This window comes from Corvus cornix, chromosome 6 (assembly GCF_000738735.6).
Source record: "Corvus cornix cornix isolate S_Up_H32 chromosome 6, ASM73873v5, whole genome shotgun sequence".
Classification (NCBI taxonomy): domain Eukaryota; kingdom Metazoa; phylum Chordata; class Aves; order Passeriformes; family Corvidae; genus Corvus; species Corvus cornix.
Window position 1 is genome coordinate 8,851,813 of NC_046336.1, and position 17,624 is coordinate 8,869,436.

At 39.2% G+C, this 17,624-nt stretch overlaps 1 protein-coding gene across 4 annotated transcripts in view; it reads right to left on the reverse strand.

The window, feature by feature from the left end:
• Positions 1–1,353: 1,353 nt before the first annotated feature.
• VTI1A (vesicle transport through interaction with t-SNAREs 1A) overlaps positions 1,354–17,624 on the reverse strand; it is a 258,892-nt gene continuing 242,621 nt past the window's right edge. For 2 of the 4 annotated variants that reach the window (XM_039554080.1, XM_039554078.1), the window contains one exon: positions 1,354–2,475. In XM_039554080.1, the coding sequence (XP_039410014.1) occupies positions 2,382–2,475 (94 nt within the window). In that variant the 3' untranslated portion in view covers positions 1,354–2,381. The remainder of the gene's footprint in view (positions 2,476–17,624) is intronic. The other 2 variants (XM_039554082.1, XM_039554081.1) reach the window with 1 other exon arrangement.

The following is a 17,624-nucleotide window of genomic DNA, read 5'->3' on the forward strand; positions in this document are numbered from 1 at the left end:
TGAAGATGAAGGCTTTGCGTGGCAGTTTCTCTCTCTCCCTCATTCCTATCTGAGTGGATGTATCTGATGTGACACTATGCCCTAGATTTATACTGGGATAAGGAAAACTAGCTTCCTTTCAGCTTTTTGCTGATTCCAGCAGGTGGCTAGATAGAGGGCAAAACCTAGTCATAGGTCACTGTTAAGATCAGTAGTCATGAATCAATTCCCATGATAGTTAAATTATTGAGGCAATGCAGAGAATGTCTAGGCAACAGACGGAGCTTAAGATATCCTTCTTGACAGTTTTCTGCTTTACAAAATATGCATCTCCTAATTTGCCGAGCTGAGGATAAATATCTGCTAATGCTGCCAGGCTTCATCCTAATTTGTCTGAACTCATCTCTGTGCCATCACTTGAAGCTAACGGCCAGAGCTCTGCTTGCACAACCCAAAGTGCTCAGTTTGAGTGCGCGTTGTGCCTGAAGGCTGGAAGCTGAACACCCAAATCTTTCTGTGTCTGAGAGCCACAAGGTAAATGCCACACACCTGGCAAGGATGAAAGGACAGGATGCCCCAGGAGGCGGCCAGGGTGTCCCATGACCTTGTGACAGTGCAGGGCCACCAAGGTGAGGAGGTGAACATGTCTGTGCTGCACAGAACAACACCTCCTGAAACCTGGGTCTGGATTATCCGGGAACTTTTGTCCCAGCACCATCCTACAGCCATTGACATGAGCTGGTAGAGAAACCCAGCACATAAACCACTTCTAAACTTCGTTGTGAGTTGCATGTAACAGACAGCAGCGCTGACCCTACATGCTTCCATTTGTTTCAATGAGTAGCATTTTTCCTGTGGATCCTTTTATTCTACATTTATCACCATCTTACTATGTCTTAGCTGTGGCATCAGTACCACATCCTTTTAACTGAGTTGTTTCCATGTAGAGAAAGCGACACATTTAGGGCCAAAATCAGCTCCCCAAATCAGCTCCCAGGGACAGCACAGCAAGTTGGCAGAGTCCACAGGGATGCCAAAACCCCAAAAGTACTAAGGCACACAGGAAAACTCAGTGCTCAGATCCTGCCTAATGTGGGGGAAACAAAAGTCACCAGATTTTTGTTTCTTTGAACATCTTTTGGAAACATTTTATGGCTTAAGTTCAAGGGCTTAAAATTTATCTCCATTTGCAATATTTGTAAGGGATTGCAAATAATGAATTTAGAAGTTATTATGAAAATACGAACTTTATCACATCATCAGTGGTAGACCTTTGTTGGAGTTATATGCTTAATTATAAGCCAAATGACCGCAACCTGTCTAAAGGAGAAACACAGCCAATAGGAAAAGAGAAACAGCTCATTTACACACAGGTAGATGAAACTATGATATATTATATCAGCTAAAAGCATATATACATTAACATTTTTACAGTTTCTGTTTAAAAAGGGGAATATCACATCAGAATTTAACACACTCAAAATATTCCAACATGCAGTCTCAACACAGTCAGGTCAGTATTAAAAATCTAGATTATTGTTTAATGCACTATAATCACACATTTGTTGCTGAACTATTACTTAGGATCTCTTTTCAATCAGCAACAAATAGATAAGTGTCTTTATACATCTTCATTAAGGGCCTAGTGTGTAATGCTTATCAGTACATATATCAACACTGGAAGATTTAAAAGAGATTCAACAGATGGGCCGTAGCCACAACTACATTTTAGGTAAGTGATGCATTTTCATGATCATGATGAAAGTGGAATTGCTTTGAATAGCAGAAAAGAAAGCCTAATTTTAAACAAAAAAATTGTTAAATTGAGTTTTGGATTCACATCATATATTAAACATCATCCTAAGGTTGCTCTCTTTTTAATACTAGCTACTGTTCTTAACCAGGTTACATCTATTACGATAATGCATGATCGGGAGTTAGTCACAGGAGACAGGTTCACTTTCTACATCATTTGGTCTCTGCTTTACTTATATTCTATATCACAGAAGGCCAGATACTGCTTGATATTCATACACCCTGCACAGCACAAGAAAAGTGCAAAGACCCCTCTTCCCTCACTAAACTCTGGCAACTTTCAGGCTAACTGCCTTTGGGTGAATTCGACACACGTTAAGTCTTTTTACACCAGAGCAAGCCCTCACTCCAACAATATTAAGATTCCGAAAACACTCAGATAAAGACAAATATGTAAGAAAAAAATAGCCCCACATGCCGTCAACTATGCCATCAATAATACAAAATATTTTACACCACTTGCACCTGAGTTGAAGAGTGGAAAAGAGAGGGAGACTCTGTCAGTGCAAGAGAATGATTCATGTGACCACTTTGTCTTAATTACTCAGAACAAGCAGTTTGTTGCTGTTTAGTGAAGAACAAAGATATCAGCGTCCCCTGACAGAAAAAAAAATAGCCATCATGGTGGTGAAGATGATGACGACTGCCAGAACAACGATCAAAATCCGGTTTTGGATGATCCTGGAAAAAAGCAGAAGAGACAAGAAAACCACAGTGAATAAAACAAAATAAACCAAAATAGCAGAATATATAAAAAAAATTATAAAATGAGGTGCACAAATAAATTGGAGAAAAGACACGTGCCCACAAACTCAGTATTCCCTCAACCATTCTGTGTATCCTGATTATTTTTTACTTCTCCCATTTCCAGTGCTTCCAACCACTTCTTTATGTAACTATTAAACCCAACTTTTGTATTCAAGAAAGAAGTAGACTTTTCTGAATTATGCATACATTTATATACATATTAGAATAAATAAAATAAATTATGTTCCAATTTATTAACCTTCTAAGAACAAATGAAAAAAATAGTGTTCAGTCAATGCAATCCAAGCAGGGTGGTCTGTAATAGTAAACATCATTATACTTTTTAAAATCATTCTGAAATCTTCACGGTTTTTTAAACTGAAAAGAAATAATTTATTAATTTTCAAGGGATTTTACTATTAAGGAACAATATTTCAAGGAAACACATGTCAATGAGATACTCACTTGTACTAAAATACCAAGGGAAAAGTACAAAAGGTAGTTTTGAAGAAAAGGATGATATAAAGAAGCAAGTGTCAAACTGTGAAGCTTGTGTTGTAAAAGCATCTCCTGTCTCTGTAGCATACCTTTACCTATGGTAATAGGCAAATGTTACATTTCTATGTAGTATGAAAAAAATGGAGATTAGTGAAAATAAAAAGATGCCAGAAGTAGAAAGTCCTAATATTTTTCAATCATTTGCTGGGAGAAATTCCTGCTTCTAAAATCAGTCATCACATCACTTCAGAATTTTCCTAAAAATAATAGGTCAATTAAAATTACTAAATCGAGAAACAGTAGAATTTGAGGCATTTCACGTGAGGATTTTGGTTGTGAGAATTCAGCATTTGTTATGCCATTCTCACAGAGAAGGAAGAATATTTTTTCAGGCTCTTCACTAACAGGGACTATTGCAAAACGTACAAGAAGCTTATCATCAGAATGGGAGGGGTATAGCAAAAAAAACCCCAACAACCAAATGCAACAAAAGCACCCCAAGTTACACATTTTTTTCTCATGCTTCTGCAAAACAAAATGAAACAAAGTCTTCAAGAAGCAAACAATGGTAAGAAGAGGTAAAACTGTTTTATGAAACATCAAACGAAGTACAACTTGAAGACAGGGAGTGTAATGTGTTAAAATGAGCATATTTCATGCAGTGAAAGAGAGAAGAAACTCCAGAGAGCAGAGGGGAGTTTTCCTTGGTAAATGTTTTTCATTTGGATGCGAGTGGATATACATATAAATTATATTGGAAAGTGTAAAGAAAAATGCAGTTTTAACCAACTCCAGCTCTTTCCTTGCTTACCCCCCACCTAAAGGAAAAGCAGTAAATGGATGGATGAAAACTGTCACATCAGACAGACACCCTCCCCTGTGACACTCTAAAAGGACTAGCTCTCTATCCTCCTGACAGGTTACAAAATGATCACATTTGCTGACACGTCTTCCGCAAAACTGCTTTAGTGTTTGTGTCCACTTTCCTAGCAGGAGATGAATGGGCTGCTTTGTCCTCATTTATCACTTAAAGCTGAACTAAGATCTGTCTCGTTTATTTTTCCCTTCCTCACTAGAAAGGCTCAACCACAGCATTAATTCTTTCGCGATGACAGCTAATTCAAACTTAACAGGCAATATTTACTCTGCCAAAAGGATGAGGAGGAGGGAGGGATGTTTCTCACTCTTTTTTTCCCCTAAAAAAAAAGTGTAGCAGGCTAACAAAATAAAGCTAATTAAGGGCTTTTGGTTCTTGTTGGTTTGCACTTCAATTTAACACCTGAACTTACAAGCTTCTCTTTTGTGGCGGGGTGTGACATTCTCTGCCAAACACCTGATAACAAACGATTTGCCCAGGCAAATGCATGAAAACCAGAATATATATTTACTCACTCGCCCTCATCACTCCTGAAAAGACACTCAGCAAAATTGAAACTCAGCAGTGAAATAGATTAAAAGCATGAAAACTCTTAAAACATTCAGCCTTAAGTAATACACAGTGCAGCTGGCTTGACAACCATTTTATTTGTGGGATGTGGGCCCCAAGGCATCCGTAATGCTAATTTACAAAGGATTAACTGTGAGTGAAACTCGCTTAATCTAACACATAGTTAGGCAAAGGCATACATAACATACTGAGCGTTTAAATCAACTCCTCCTATCTCTGGCCCAGTGAAAAAAATATTGCATCATCTGAGACACAAAACTAAAGAAAAATAAAAAAGAAGCATCAAATCCCCCAAATGCTTTATTTTTAATACCCTGTCAGTACACACCTGATTGCAAGATTATTTAATCAGTGTCCATGTCTCTAAAATCCTTTTCAAGAAAACACTGAGTGAGGCATGCCACCACCTGTATCTACTAATTGAAGGTTCACTTACGGTGTGAATCTAGGAAATACATATCAAAGTTCAATTTCTAGGAATCTGAATTAGTCTGCACAGTGCAGCAAAAGAATATCATATTAAAAGGAACAAATTAATCATGAAATAGGATGGATGTTATCAACAGATTCCTACATTGAAGCATTATACACTTTTAATATTCAAGCGCACAGTTAAAGATTAATTTTATATCTTTTAAAAAAGAATAACATTGAATTTTACTGTTTTCCTTTCAAGTGAGCAAGTAAAATTAAACTAACTGCATACTGCCCAAAGGATGAGGCTGGAAGGAGAATGACAGAGCTGTTTCGCAGCAGCAGGACAGTCCCGAGGAGGACTCAGTGGTGCCTGTTGAAATCCAAGTCTGGGAGCTGCTGCTGCTAAGACAGAGAACACAAGCTCTGGGTGTCAGCATATTTCAGATCTCAAAGTCCATAGGCAAGGACGACCCTTTAGACTAAAGAAAAAATGAAGAGGAAAGGGGGTTTTAAGTGATCCAAGACAGTCAAGCCAGCTCACAGTTGTAGAACAATGGTTGGCATTGGCAGGACCCATCTGTAGGGAAGCCTATAGTACTGTCACAGCCCGACACTGCCAGTGGGTATTGCTCTAGGCAAAGCATCAAGGAATTTAAGTGGGGGAGGGAGCAATAATACCAAAGGAGAAGAAAATGGGGCCTAACACTCGCTACAAAAAAATCCCAAAGGCTAACATGCTCACAAGAAGCAGATGATAGTCTTTTATCTCCATTACACCTTAAATTCAACAAAATATGGTGAATGAGGAAGCCCAGATTTTTCTTTGAAAATGCAAAGCATGTTTACAGGGTAAATAATTTAGGAAAGAATATATACTTGAAAGAAGACACCCATTGAAACATCCATGGCTAAAATGCCTGAAGGCAAAAACTTGTGCATTTGCATGCTGCATTTTATTAAGTTAGCACACTGTAGCTTTAAAAGAATGCATGGCCAAATTAAGAGGAATGTGTGACTGAAACATCAAGGATTCCTCAAGTTTACATTATGAATCACAGTGCTGTTGATATGAGAAGAATTAACCATTTAGTTGATGCAGCTTAGGCACTGAATTCACACCAAGTTCTGCTGGAGCCCTGTGCGGGAGCTCGTTAACAGCCAATGTCTACTGTTCCTTTCATACAAGGCTCTATGAGCACAAGGGCTCATTCTACTTTGAGTTAGAAGAGACGAAAAATCTGTGCTTTTAAACCAAGCTCCATCTAGTTTATTATGGACAGCAGCCCGAAATATTTGGGTGCAAAACCACACAGAAACCTTAACTAAAGCAGACGCAAGGGTAGTGCTAACTGGTGCACTAGAAGAGCACTCTGGTCTAATAACACAGAAAGCACATCCCTCTCCTCTCCAATTTCCTTCTGCTCCACCTTTCCAGATGCCTGACCCTTTATCCTGGCTTCTGGTCACAGTGCCTAATCTCTGACCACTGCTGTGCTGGAGGGTGCCTCCAGCCGGTGCCGAATTCATGACACCATCCGCTTTTGAGGATCACCTCCTTGGTGCACAGGGCAACCACTGCAGAACAGGTCCCACATCTGCTACTGAACACTAATGTTCGTGGCAAATCTGTTCCCCTCACTCTTGCCCTGGCAGAAACTGTGCTGCCTTTCCACATTTCAAACCCCCAAAGGATTCGCTCCTGTCTGTAGCTTCACACACACATACACACAATGGGTCTAACTCTGTTTGTGCCATGTTTAGATCTGCTCCATATAAACACAAAGCACTTTTGCAAACCTTACATTAAGGATGCCAACCGTGTTTAAACCTTTTTATAAAACTGCATTCATTAGCAGGGGAGTGCACGACATCTATATGGGTTCAGCCTGATGTCTTGCACATGTCTTAGTGCCTGATTGACCAGCATTGAATAATGATGCCTTGCCCTTAAGCACTGATGGTACAATAACAATTGTCATGAAAATTAGCAATCACAGTAACATGTTAACAAAATGCAAGATATAAATGAACCAGTGCAGACTCTGGGTGCATAAAGAGTTTTGTGCCCTTAACTTGAAGATTACAAATAAAATACTGTAAAAAATTTCTTACGGAAGCTCAACTCTGACACTGATACAAATTAAAAAAAAAAAAAAACCTAAACAAATGGCTTGGGGGATCAGTTAGCACACATTCATTACAACACAGGGCTTTATTCTTAAAGGAGCCATCTTGAAAAAGTGTCCTCAAGAACACAGACTGATTGATGACGGAGCACTGTCCAACACTGTTTCACTGTAATATGTATTTATGATTTTACTAGAAGGATTCCTATCAGTTTACTGGACAGAAAGGCTTGTTCTCTGTATACAAGATCACATTTTAAATGGTCACTTTGAATACTTGGCTATTGCGCTTTTTGTGCCCTTTTACTTCTGGTTGGCAGTTTTTGCTAACATGAAAGAAAATAGGTGCATGCAAATCAGTGGCAAGTGATTTTTAAGTGTCCAATATTCATGTGCAAATCAGCAGATTCAAACAAACACAAAGTGTAGGTCTAGTCACATAGGCAAAAACTAATACCAGATGAAACTAAATGTGAATTTAAAGTAATACAATTATACTCACATACCTTCTGAACAGACACAATTATTACTATATATAAGGACATCCTTGTTACAATGAGTTTTCAAATGGAAGCACTAAACCCCACCCACATAGGGGAATAAAATGTTATGATTAGTAAAGCAAAGCCTTAGATACATAATGATGAATCCCAAGTTCAGGGTATCTGTGGGCTGTTCCATCATTCCCATATTCAGGTTTAAGAACGCTTTTCTTAAATAAAAGCAACTGAAAAGAATGAGACAGGCTGTGGCAAAAACATAAAGACATGGCAACCTACTGTAATAAAACAGTAAGAGAACTCTGCCTAGCAGAATTACAGCTGGCTGGAAGTATCTGACTTGAGACATTTTTCATCATTAATGACTGAAATTAGCAAACAGAAATACCAGTGAAAAAAATATCTGCGCAACTGGCATATGACTTCTCGGTCCTCTTCTAGCTGACCCTGGAAAAAGTGAGGAATTTGGAAAACACTCAAGTTTTTTTTCCTCTTCCCAACCACAAACTCTGAAAATATGTCCAAGTCTTTATGTTCTCAAGCCAGAAGATCTAATTACATTGTAATTGAAATTGTATATTTAGAGGTGAAAAGGCTTTGGGGGTGTTGCAGAGGGGATGGGACTCCCCATGGCTTCCTGGGGACAAAAAGGCCACACTTCCTGAGGTCCACCTCCAGTGTGCACACTGTTCCCAGCAGAAGCCTCTTTCATGTTCTCTGAATTCCTTCCCGAAGGTGCCTCTTTGTAAGACCCTGGGAAAATCCATTAAAAATTGCTGAAAACTGAGCAGATAATGAAATGAAACCCTCAAAAATGGAAGCCTGGAGAATAAGAAAGGAAGACCTTTTTCTAGCTGATTTTCTAGCAGGGTTTATTGAAAGAGCCAGGCCATGCAAGGTGCCTAAGATTTTGTTGGTAGAGCTGAGGAATTGTGCAGAGCTATGTCCTCTAGCTTTAAAGTTCAGTCTCAAGGACTGGGGCTGTCTACTTGTAATAACATGGATACCAATCTCTAGTTATAGCATTACACTCAAACCACATCAACGTGTTTCCACCTGGGCCCCGAATGAAAGAATGAGTCATGTAATAACAGGTGCAGGGAAGTAGTCACACTATCCCACTTTAAACATCTAAATTATATCTAGCTAATCTCCCTCAGCTCTCTGTATATATAAGCTCCACTCCTGCTCTGAACTGCTCTCGCTTTCTCCCAGCCATATATGCACCCCAGCAGCACTGGTCAGCCAGGTTAGGTGCCTACAGCATAGGAACGAATACCCCTAAAAGCTTGAACATGAGGCCCAAGCAAGAAAGCTTGCTAGCTCTGAAGGCAAAATCATATAGAAAAGCATTAGCATATTGTAAAGTGTGTGTAACCTCCCACTAATCAGAAATATTGCAGAGATGAAACTCACCAGTGAAGCAGAAGATGCTAATCAATAATTAGCCAGTAAATACCTTGATCCATCATCTCCTTTTAATGGATCCTATATTTGCACATTAATTTTTGACGAGAAGCAAATATACTTTTCCTTTGACAGTTTTTCTGGAGGAGTAAAAGATAGAAAAGATATCCCTTTCTCGTCTGAATGCCTCCTGAAACACACTGGCCTTCCTTGACTACGTTTTTACCTTGCTGTGCCATCTTCTGACAATCTTGCCATTAAGATTAAAACTCAGAATTATTTTCATCATATCTGATAGCTAAAATACTTACGGAGAGATTTAATTCATAATAGAAATCTTGCAACATATTCCAAATGAACAGCATTGGAGTATAGTGTTATTTGGTAGCCATCAGGGTTATCATGGCTTGCATGAGCCTTCTCTCAAGGAGCTGGCAGTCTCATGAAGTGAAAATTGCACCCAGGTGATCAGTGGAATGTGTGGGGAGTGAGAGGGCACTGGCTGGCCTAGGAAGGAAAGAGATCTACAGGAACAATTGGAAATCAAACGTGAGAACAGGGAAAGCCTGAACGAGGACCTCATGGATGTGGGGCTAAAGGCAAAAACACAAAATGGAAGGGTGCTGAAAATTGTGTACTAGCTAGATTTTATTCACTGCTTATTTTTAAAACACATGGGAAGGCATTTCTGAAGGATGAAAAGTATCCTTCTGCTGCTGAGAGACCCGGACATAGAACTTCTCTCTGAACAGTTTTGATGCAACTTCACTTTTCTCCCATCTCCATGTCCACTCCTTCCACAGAGGGAATCAATTAGGTTATGACCATCACTAGGAGGCACAGTGGGGCTTCTGGGGCCATGGAAACTCACCAACCAAAACAGGGGAGGGATTAACTCATTTCATGCAGAGCACAGGCAACACCAGATCCCTTCGGCAAGTCTAAATGACAATCACATGCACAGTGGCAACTGCAAGTGGAAAGAGTCAAGGTTGTCCTAATCTCCAACCAGCCTTTCTCAGGGTACTGAAGTATCAAGAAGAACAAATCACACATTTAGTCACCTGAGCATGACTAAGAACCATAGGCCTTAGCAAACATTAGGAGAGCTTTAGCAAGAGCTCTGAGGGAGGGTGGATAGCCCAGCTGTCGGTGCAGTGGCATTCTTCAGCATGTCGGGTACATGAAACCCTGGTCCCCAAACAGTTAATAGGAAAAAGAAAACCCCAACCCCCTCGTCAGCACTCAAAGGTAAAAGCAATTATTTCTCCAGCAGAAGAAATGTATGCAAGCTATAAAATGACAAGAACGTACATGATCTCATATTGGCTTTTATGATAAATATAGTTAAATTTACATTCTGTGCAATTTAAAGAAAACAAAAATGTCAAAAGTCTGCATCTTATCAACTTCCATAATCATTAGAAACCACTAAAAGATGTATCTTAAACAGATGAAAGGAAGTAATGTCTTTCACCCTGCCTCAATTTAATTAATGACTAATCTACAGCTTTTAGGTGTGACAAAGCTGGAGACTGGACACACACTCTCTTCTTGCATTATTTTCTTCTTATTACACCATATTTGACTGGGCGTCTTTTTGTATGGCAAGTTTTCTGCATTTGTCTTAACAATGTTGACCTCTTTTGTAAAAACCTGAAGGCATTCGCAGCAATTGCTCCTGAAGATGTGCTATCCAAAATGTTACCATTTCATGGCACTTCTTGAATGATAGAATAGAATTTTTTTTGGTATATATTCATTTTTTTTCAAATGCTATAAAAGAAAGGAAAACAATCATGGCTAAGGCCATTTGTGAGATGGCATTAAAAGAGCCTACTCTGAGACAGATAAAAATAATGAGAATCTTTCTGTCAAGAAGGATTTAGAAAATATCACTAGCATTATTAAAATTTAATTTTTTACTGTGCTTTTTGGTTCCCCCTTTTCCAGTGATAATGAGCAGGACTGCACACCTCCACAATGCTAGTACTTGTTTTGAGCAATAAATTCAGCCTTCCAGTCTGAAGACATTTCAGACAACAATTTTGACTGCTATAGGCTTATTTTTCAACCTTTTCTGTGCTTTGAGTCTTCCTATAAAAACCAGTTCATAAGCTAATTTTCCACAAGGCCAGTGGAACAAATAAAAATCAATTTTTGCCCAACTGGTTCAGAGAAAACCTGGGAACAGTAAAGAGAGAACACTGAAAAATAAAAAGAATCGATGTATTCACAAATGGTTTACCTGATAGAGAACTATCAAATTAGTTGTCAGGAGATACTTGCCACTATGAAAGTATTTTCTTTTCAGCATGTTACAGTATTTCTATTAGGGAAGCAGAGGAGCCTCTACTTTGTCATGACCTCAGACACCTCGGTTTAACAACCACGTCAAGCCCCCAAATATTCGGTAAAACCACAGGGCACAAAGTCACAGTGGAAGAGCCCTTGCAGGTCTTGCAACCAGAGGGACCTGCAAGCCCAACTGGCTTAGGGTGGGTGTAAGTCTTCATGATCTCCTGGAAAGCACAAAGATTCAGACATTCATGACCTCAGGCCAACCTTGTCAAGAGGAATTTGGTCCATCAAGAGAGGAAAAAAATTGTAAAAAACACTGCTCAGACTTCCCTCCTCTGTTAAAACCCCAAGTGTTCAGGAGCACACTGAAGACTAAGCAGTTTAATCTCTTGGACAGCAGAACACAAATTTCTCCAAAGATGAGAATCCCATTTGTAGACTTCAAAACTTTCAGAATCCCAAGGACAACTCAGGGCACAGGCTTTACTATCATGGCCCAATCCACTTAATCATCTTCTCCACTAACTGGGCAAGTGTTCTCAAAACTGCCATATTGAGAAGGGATGGGATAGGTGCTCATGCCTGTCTGCCTGCAGCCAGAAAAATGTCTGGAAAACTGATTGAAGAACAGAATCTGCTTTTTAATACAAATTAACCATCACTGCTGTGGAAATAAAATGAATTTATAATTTACAAGCTTAAATATTAAGGAAGCTATTTTTAAGTAGCTATAATCTTCACTCTGGTATGTAGCATTTTATACACTCCTTTATTTTTATGAGCTGGTATTAGAATGTGACTCATTTTAACAGAAAAAAAAAAAGGATCAAGTACTTTACTCTGAAGTAAAGCTGCATATTACCTATTTAAAATATTGTAACACACCATGGAGACATCATTTCTAGGGCCAAACAAAACATTACTCAATGAAGAAATGGCATGAAATATAAAATATTCAGCAGAGGAAGGGTATTTGGAACTAAGCAGTTTCATTGCCAATAAACAGCATCATAATAAATAGTGAGCATGTAGGAAAAAAAGAATACCTGTTCTTCACTATTTGAGATGTAACACCTTAGTGTGGGAAACTAATAAAGATACTACTCTTCCACTAAGCCCACGTAGGGAAAAACTAAAACCACCACACATTTTGATTCTGAATCTCTTACAACTGATGCTAATTTGCTTATGATATCTGCCTGATTTAGAGCTAATCTTCTGTAAATTAACTCCTAATACTGTCTGAAATAATCCTCTTAATGCTGGTCTGTCTTGAGTACTTTATATCAAACACCATGAAATACACAAGCGTACACAAGGCGTACAGCATCTGTAGTGCTGTTGGCTGCTCAAGAGTATTTGCTGTGCCATGAAGGCACAAGCACAGTGCAGAGCTGTGGGGCCCTGGGGCAGCTTGGGGACAGCTCTGGTTGTCCCCTTGGAAGTGGACAGCACGCCAGGGCCGTGTCCCACCGCCTCCTGGCCACCAGAGAGAAGAGGAGGCTCTTTGTCTCCTGACAAAATGGTGCAGGGAGGTACAGCTCCATGCTCCAGAGCTCCCACCTCCAGCAGCACATGATAATGAGAAAAAGTAAACCGCTCAGGCTTTGAGATTTCCGAGAAACGAGATCCGTGTTAAACAGCACTAATTATCAGCTGGAAGCCTAATCTGATAACAGGCTTGAAAAGACAGAGACAGACCATTTTGTTTCTTCAGTGGAGAAAATATTTTTAAGGTTGTTGCTTCAGCATTGTCCAGCTTAATTATTATTGTTGGTGTGCTAACTCTGTATTCAAAAATATATTTTTTCTGCTAAATCCACTGGAAAAATTTTCTTCCCCAACATTAATTTAATGATAGAGCCAGAAACCTAATCAATATTGGTGAGCAATGCAATACCAACACATTATTTTTTTGGATTTTGAAACATAAATGGCAGACACAACTTTGACTGAATGGACTTCTTTATGTTTTAACAGACAGTTTATTGGCCCAGACTCCTACCTATAACAAACACAATTGCAAAAGTGATACATTTTTAATTGAAAAGTTAATGTATTTTTACTATGAAAGTGACTGAAATAACAACTTTGTCAGGTAAAGAGCTTTTAAAACAACTTTAATATATGGAGGGTTGTTTAGAAATTATATTCTCACCACAGTAAGTACTTATAGGAGGCCATTGAAAGAAAAAACTATTGTTTAAACCATACTTTACTGGAACTTGCTTTTTAATATATTAAAGAACAGATAAAGCACAGTGATCAGTGAGCTGTATGTGTCCAACAGCCCTTCAAGAGACTTGTGGAAATGTATAAAACAAGCAGTGATACAATTCCTTGCCAAACACTGTCATAAATTTTTTATTTGGCAGCTAACATTCTCACTAGCTTTCTTGGCAGCAATTGGGACCTTTAGCAAGAAAGGTGCAGGAGAAAAATACCTTGTTTAGAGATGTTTTCAACACTTTCTGGGATTTTTCAGAACTTCTGCCTGCAGCATATTTTACAACCACAGTCTCCAGTCACCTGATGAGTGGGTGGTGGTTTTAAACTTTTTTTTTAATATAGACAGCCTACTACTTCCCTCTGGCCTTCAGCCTAGAATGTGAGTGTGTGGAGTGGGGCTGTGTGTTCCACAGAGATACATGTGGTTGCTCCTCTCTGTCTAGACAAAAAAACTTGAAAATAAGATCAGAATGTACCTTTCATTGCTCCTGATACTATCTGTATCTTATTCCCGGGTGACAGAGATAAATGAAAGTCAAACATATGCTGATTACTTTTGTATTTTTCTCGGGAGATCTCTGCAGAAGAGCTGGTCACAGGTGCAGCTGCCCTGGTCAGCCAGTGGGTTGCTGAGAAACAGAATTGGGAAATAGATTTCTGTGCCCAGGTCCAGAGGTTTTTTGTTTGTTTATTTGTTTTCCTTTAATATACTGAATTTAACATCTGATGCGCTACCTTCCTCCATGAGCCCAGATGCGCTGATGTATGTGTCTTACCAACTCACTCATGAAAAAGGTATTCTATATTTTGGTATTTCATAATTTCAGAATAAAAATAAGATGAACCTATTTTACATGTCAGAAACTTCCTCCAAAACTTTCACAACAGTAAGATACATTTCAGTTCTTCACATGAACAGAAAGGAAACAGTTTATCTTCAACAGTTTTTCTTCAACCTTTTCCTTATCTGCCTCAAATGAAAAAGGCTGGAATTTAGTTTTAGACAGCATAAATTGCTTTAAACACAGACCTAATTAAAGTAATGCTGTTACAACTACAAACACAAACTAAAAGGCTTCCCCACAGCCTGTGCTCCAGTTTTGCCTGTCCTGTTTACCAGGGGCATCACCCCCTCGAGAACGTTTCAGAGCCCACACAGACATCTAGTGGCAGGTGAAAACACTGCACGGTGGCACCGCCGCCTGGCACAGCTCCACGGGGACCTGAAGCTATGCCAGGGGTGAGGTGAGCTAACTTTGCTACCACTATGATGGTCAACCAAACAGGGAAAGATTTGCTCCCTCCGTGCCATCCCAGTAGTCATGGCAAGACAACTGCTCTCGTGGCAACTCTGGCTTCCCAAATTTACATTATTATTGATTCTCTTCAATTAAATCAGAGCTCTTTTTGTCTTTCTGAGTACCTCTAAATGGCTTTCTCCTTGCTACTATTTTATTTAGCTTAAAATCTGCAGAGGTGAATTGTGTAACATCATTTGAAAGGTTCTCTGAGCGTGGCTACGCGCAATGCAGCTGACTGGCACACACCGGGGCAATGCGATTTTACAGACAGCAAAACACACACGATGAGAAAGTGCAGTCAATAATAAATTCTAAATGGTTGGAGGAGGAATATGACTTGCTCCACAGTCCGCATCAATCAATGGAAAGATGCCTAAAACTTCAGTGGGGTTTGAGTCCCACATCTGCAAAGGAGATCAAGTGCCACAGCTCTGCACAGAGTTGTAAGAGCTCAGTGCCCTGATTCTGCTCTGTTACACCATTTTAAATCAAGCAGTACTCAGTGGTGTCATAACCCTGTACATCTGTGTCAGACCCTGTGTTGCAAGGACAGACTTGATGCCAAGAATGCAAAACAGATGTTGATTTCCTAATGTTTTCTTGTTGTCCTTTAAGTTGTTTTCATGGGGTTCTGCTTTCATTTTGGGGAGTAAAACAGGTCGACAGGACTTTTCAGAGGGCAGACTGGAGGAATGCTTCTGCATCTTCCTTTTTATTTTGTGTGCATGTGTGAATATGCAGAGGCTTTGAGCTACAACAACCGGGAAAAATATCTTTTTTTTTTTTTTTTTTTTTTTTTTTTTTTTTTTTTTAAGCTTCATTTGAGCTATGTTCAGTTCCCTTGGGGCAAAGTGAAAGGTAGCTATTTGTGGATGGGAAAAAGGGCTTTTGTGAACAGCAAAACTGCATCACCAACAGCTTAGGAAAAAGATTTTTTGAAGTTATTTTTTACTACTACTTTAAGAGGAAACAGGGATAAATATATCTTTTTTGCATGTTGACTCATTAACAAATTTAGCAATAAACACCTTGCAATTAAGTCCACTAGTTTACTGCTGTCCAGAAGTTCCTCAATACTCCTTGCACAGAAGGTTTTGGAAAACACAGAACTAAGAAATGGTGAAGGTAAATCCCAACAGCTTGCTCAAGCAAATCTAGCCAAGGCTTAAACTCACTTCTGAACACTGAAATTTGAGATGCTGTATCAAATAAGCAGCTCTTTTTCCCTGAAGAGAAGAAACTGGGTGTAGCTAACCTAGTGCATAATAGGTTTATTCTCATTCACAAAACAGGAATTACTTTATGGCCCCAAAGTAAAACTAGCAGAGAAATATACTGGCAGATTTGCTGCAGATGTGTGTTGTGACACGTATGCAGGGAATCTGCTATTAATCACAGGCTAAGATTTTAATATTATGTAGGGTAATGCAGGCAATCATTATGGTGGAGGTTCTGGATGCATAACAGCCTAACCCACAAATGGGACTTTTAAATTTAACTCATTTGAGCTCACTCTCGCACTGCACCAGTTGAATTCCCCCGTTCATCCCCCCACTCCCCATTACACACATTTATTTCAATATCCATTGTGCCTTTCTTCTTGTGCCTGTACTCCGCTTCTTTTCTTGCGACACATGACAGTTGTTGGGGAAAGTGCAGCTTTTCATTCTCCTGTTTGCCAGACTATGACAGGAATGTTCTTGTTAGAGGGGCTGTTTGCGAGACCCCTGGACACATACCCGGCACAGGAAATGGTCTGGCTCAAATGCTGGAAAAGCCATTCTTCACCTGAATCCTTCAAAATTTGTGTCTGAACATAACTAGAACCTATGTATCCATACCCGGGTTAAGATTACTACGGACAATTATACCGTGGAAATGCATTATTCTGACAAAGCAATCAATCACGTTATTTCTCACAATTTCAGTTCACCCCTAAAATTTTCCTTACCTCCAAAGCCAGCTGGATATTATATTACTGAAGCTGTTGAAAGGGTGTAACACTAACCATGAAGCCAAAGGCCACTAAAACTATGCAATGCATAAATTTTTATTGTTTGCTCAGCATTGAAATCTCATTAGGGCTCATAACTCATCGGTGCACTGCAAACATTTGCATCTGCTGATCATGAGAACTTGGACGGAATGTACACCTTTGGCTAATTTACTTGTTATGTTTTTAGATGAGACTGTGTTGCCTTTTGTTTTCTTTTTAAAAAGTCCTTATGCAGTTGTGATTCAAATGTCCACTTTTTAAACTGAATACATAAAAACTTTCATTTGCAGTTTCTCAAGGTTGTTCTGTTGCTGGCAATGTTCATGATCATCATTTTACAAAAGCTTCATTTGACTTAGTATTCAGGGTAGTCATTGTTTGAAAACTGTGCCCCATAGAGCATTTCACTTCATTCATCCTTTCTGTTTTATGCAGCCACATTTTAATTAGATTAAAATTTGTCCTCCAATTAGCTTTCATTAAAGTTTCTAGATTACAGGACAAATCTCCACTGAGTTGTGCTTCAAAACTGTGCCTAAAGTTTAAAATGAAATAACTGTGCAAATGAAGCGATTATGAAGATTATTACTATGCAAAAAGCATCAGTCACTTTTTGGTTTACTTATACATTTAACTCTGTAATTCATTTTGCCAACTTCAATACCTCTGTGTTCTCCAGAGTAGTCACCATAATAATACCTTACAGTTACAGGATACCTTTCATTACCAAGGATCCTTAGGGGCCTGATTCTGCATACCAGTATTCCTGTTGAAGTTCCTGAAACTATTTAAGTGCTCCTTGCTGCATGTGAACCAGAACCCAAGTACAGGTCAAATCCTGCTTTCAGATACCCACGTAGC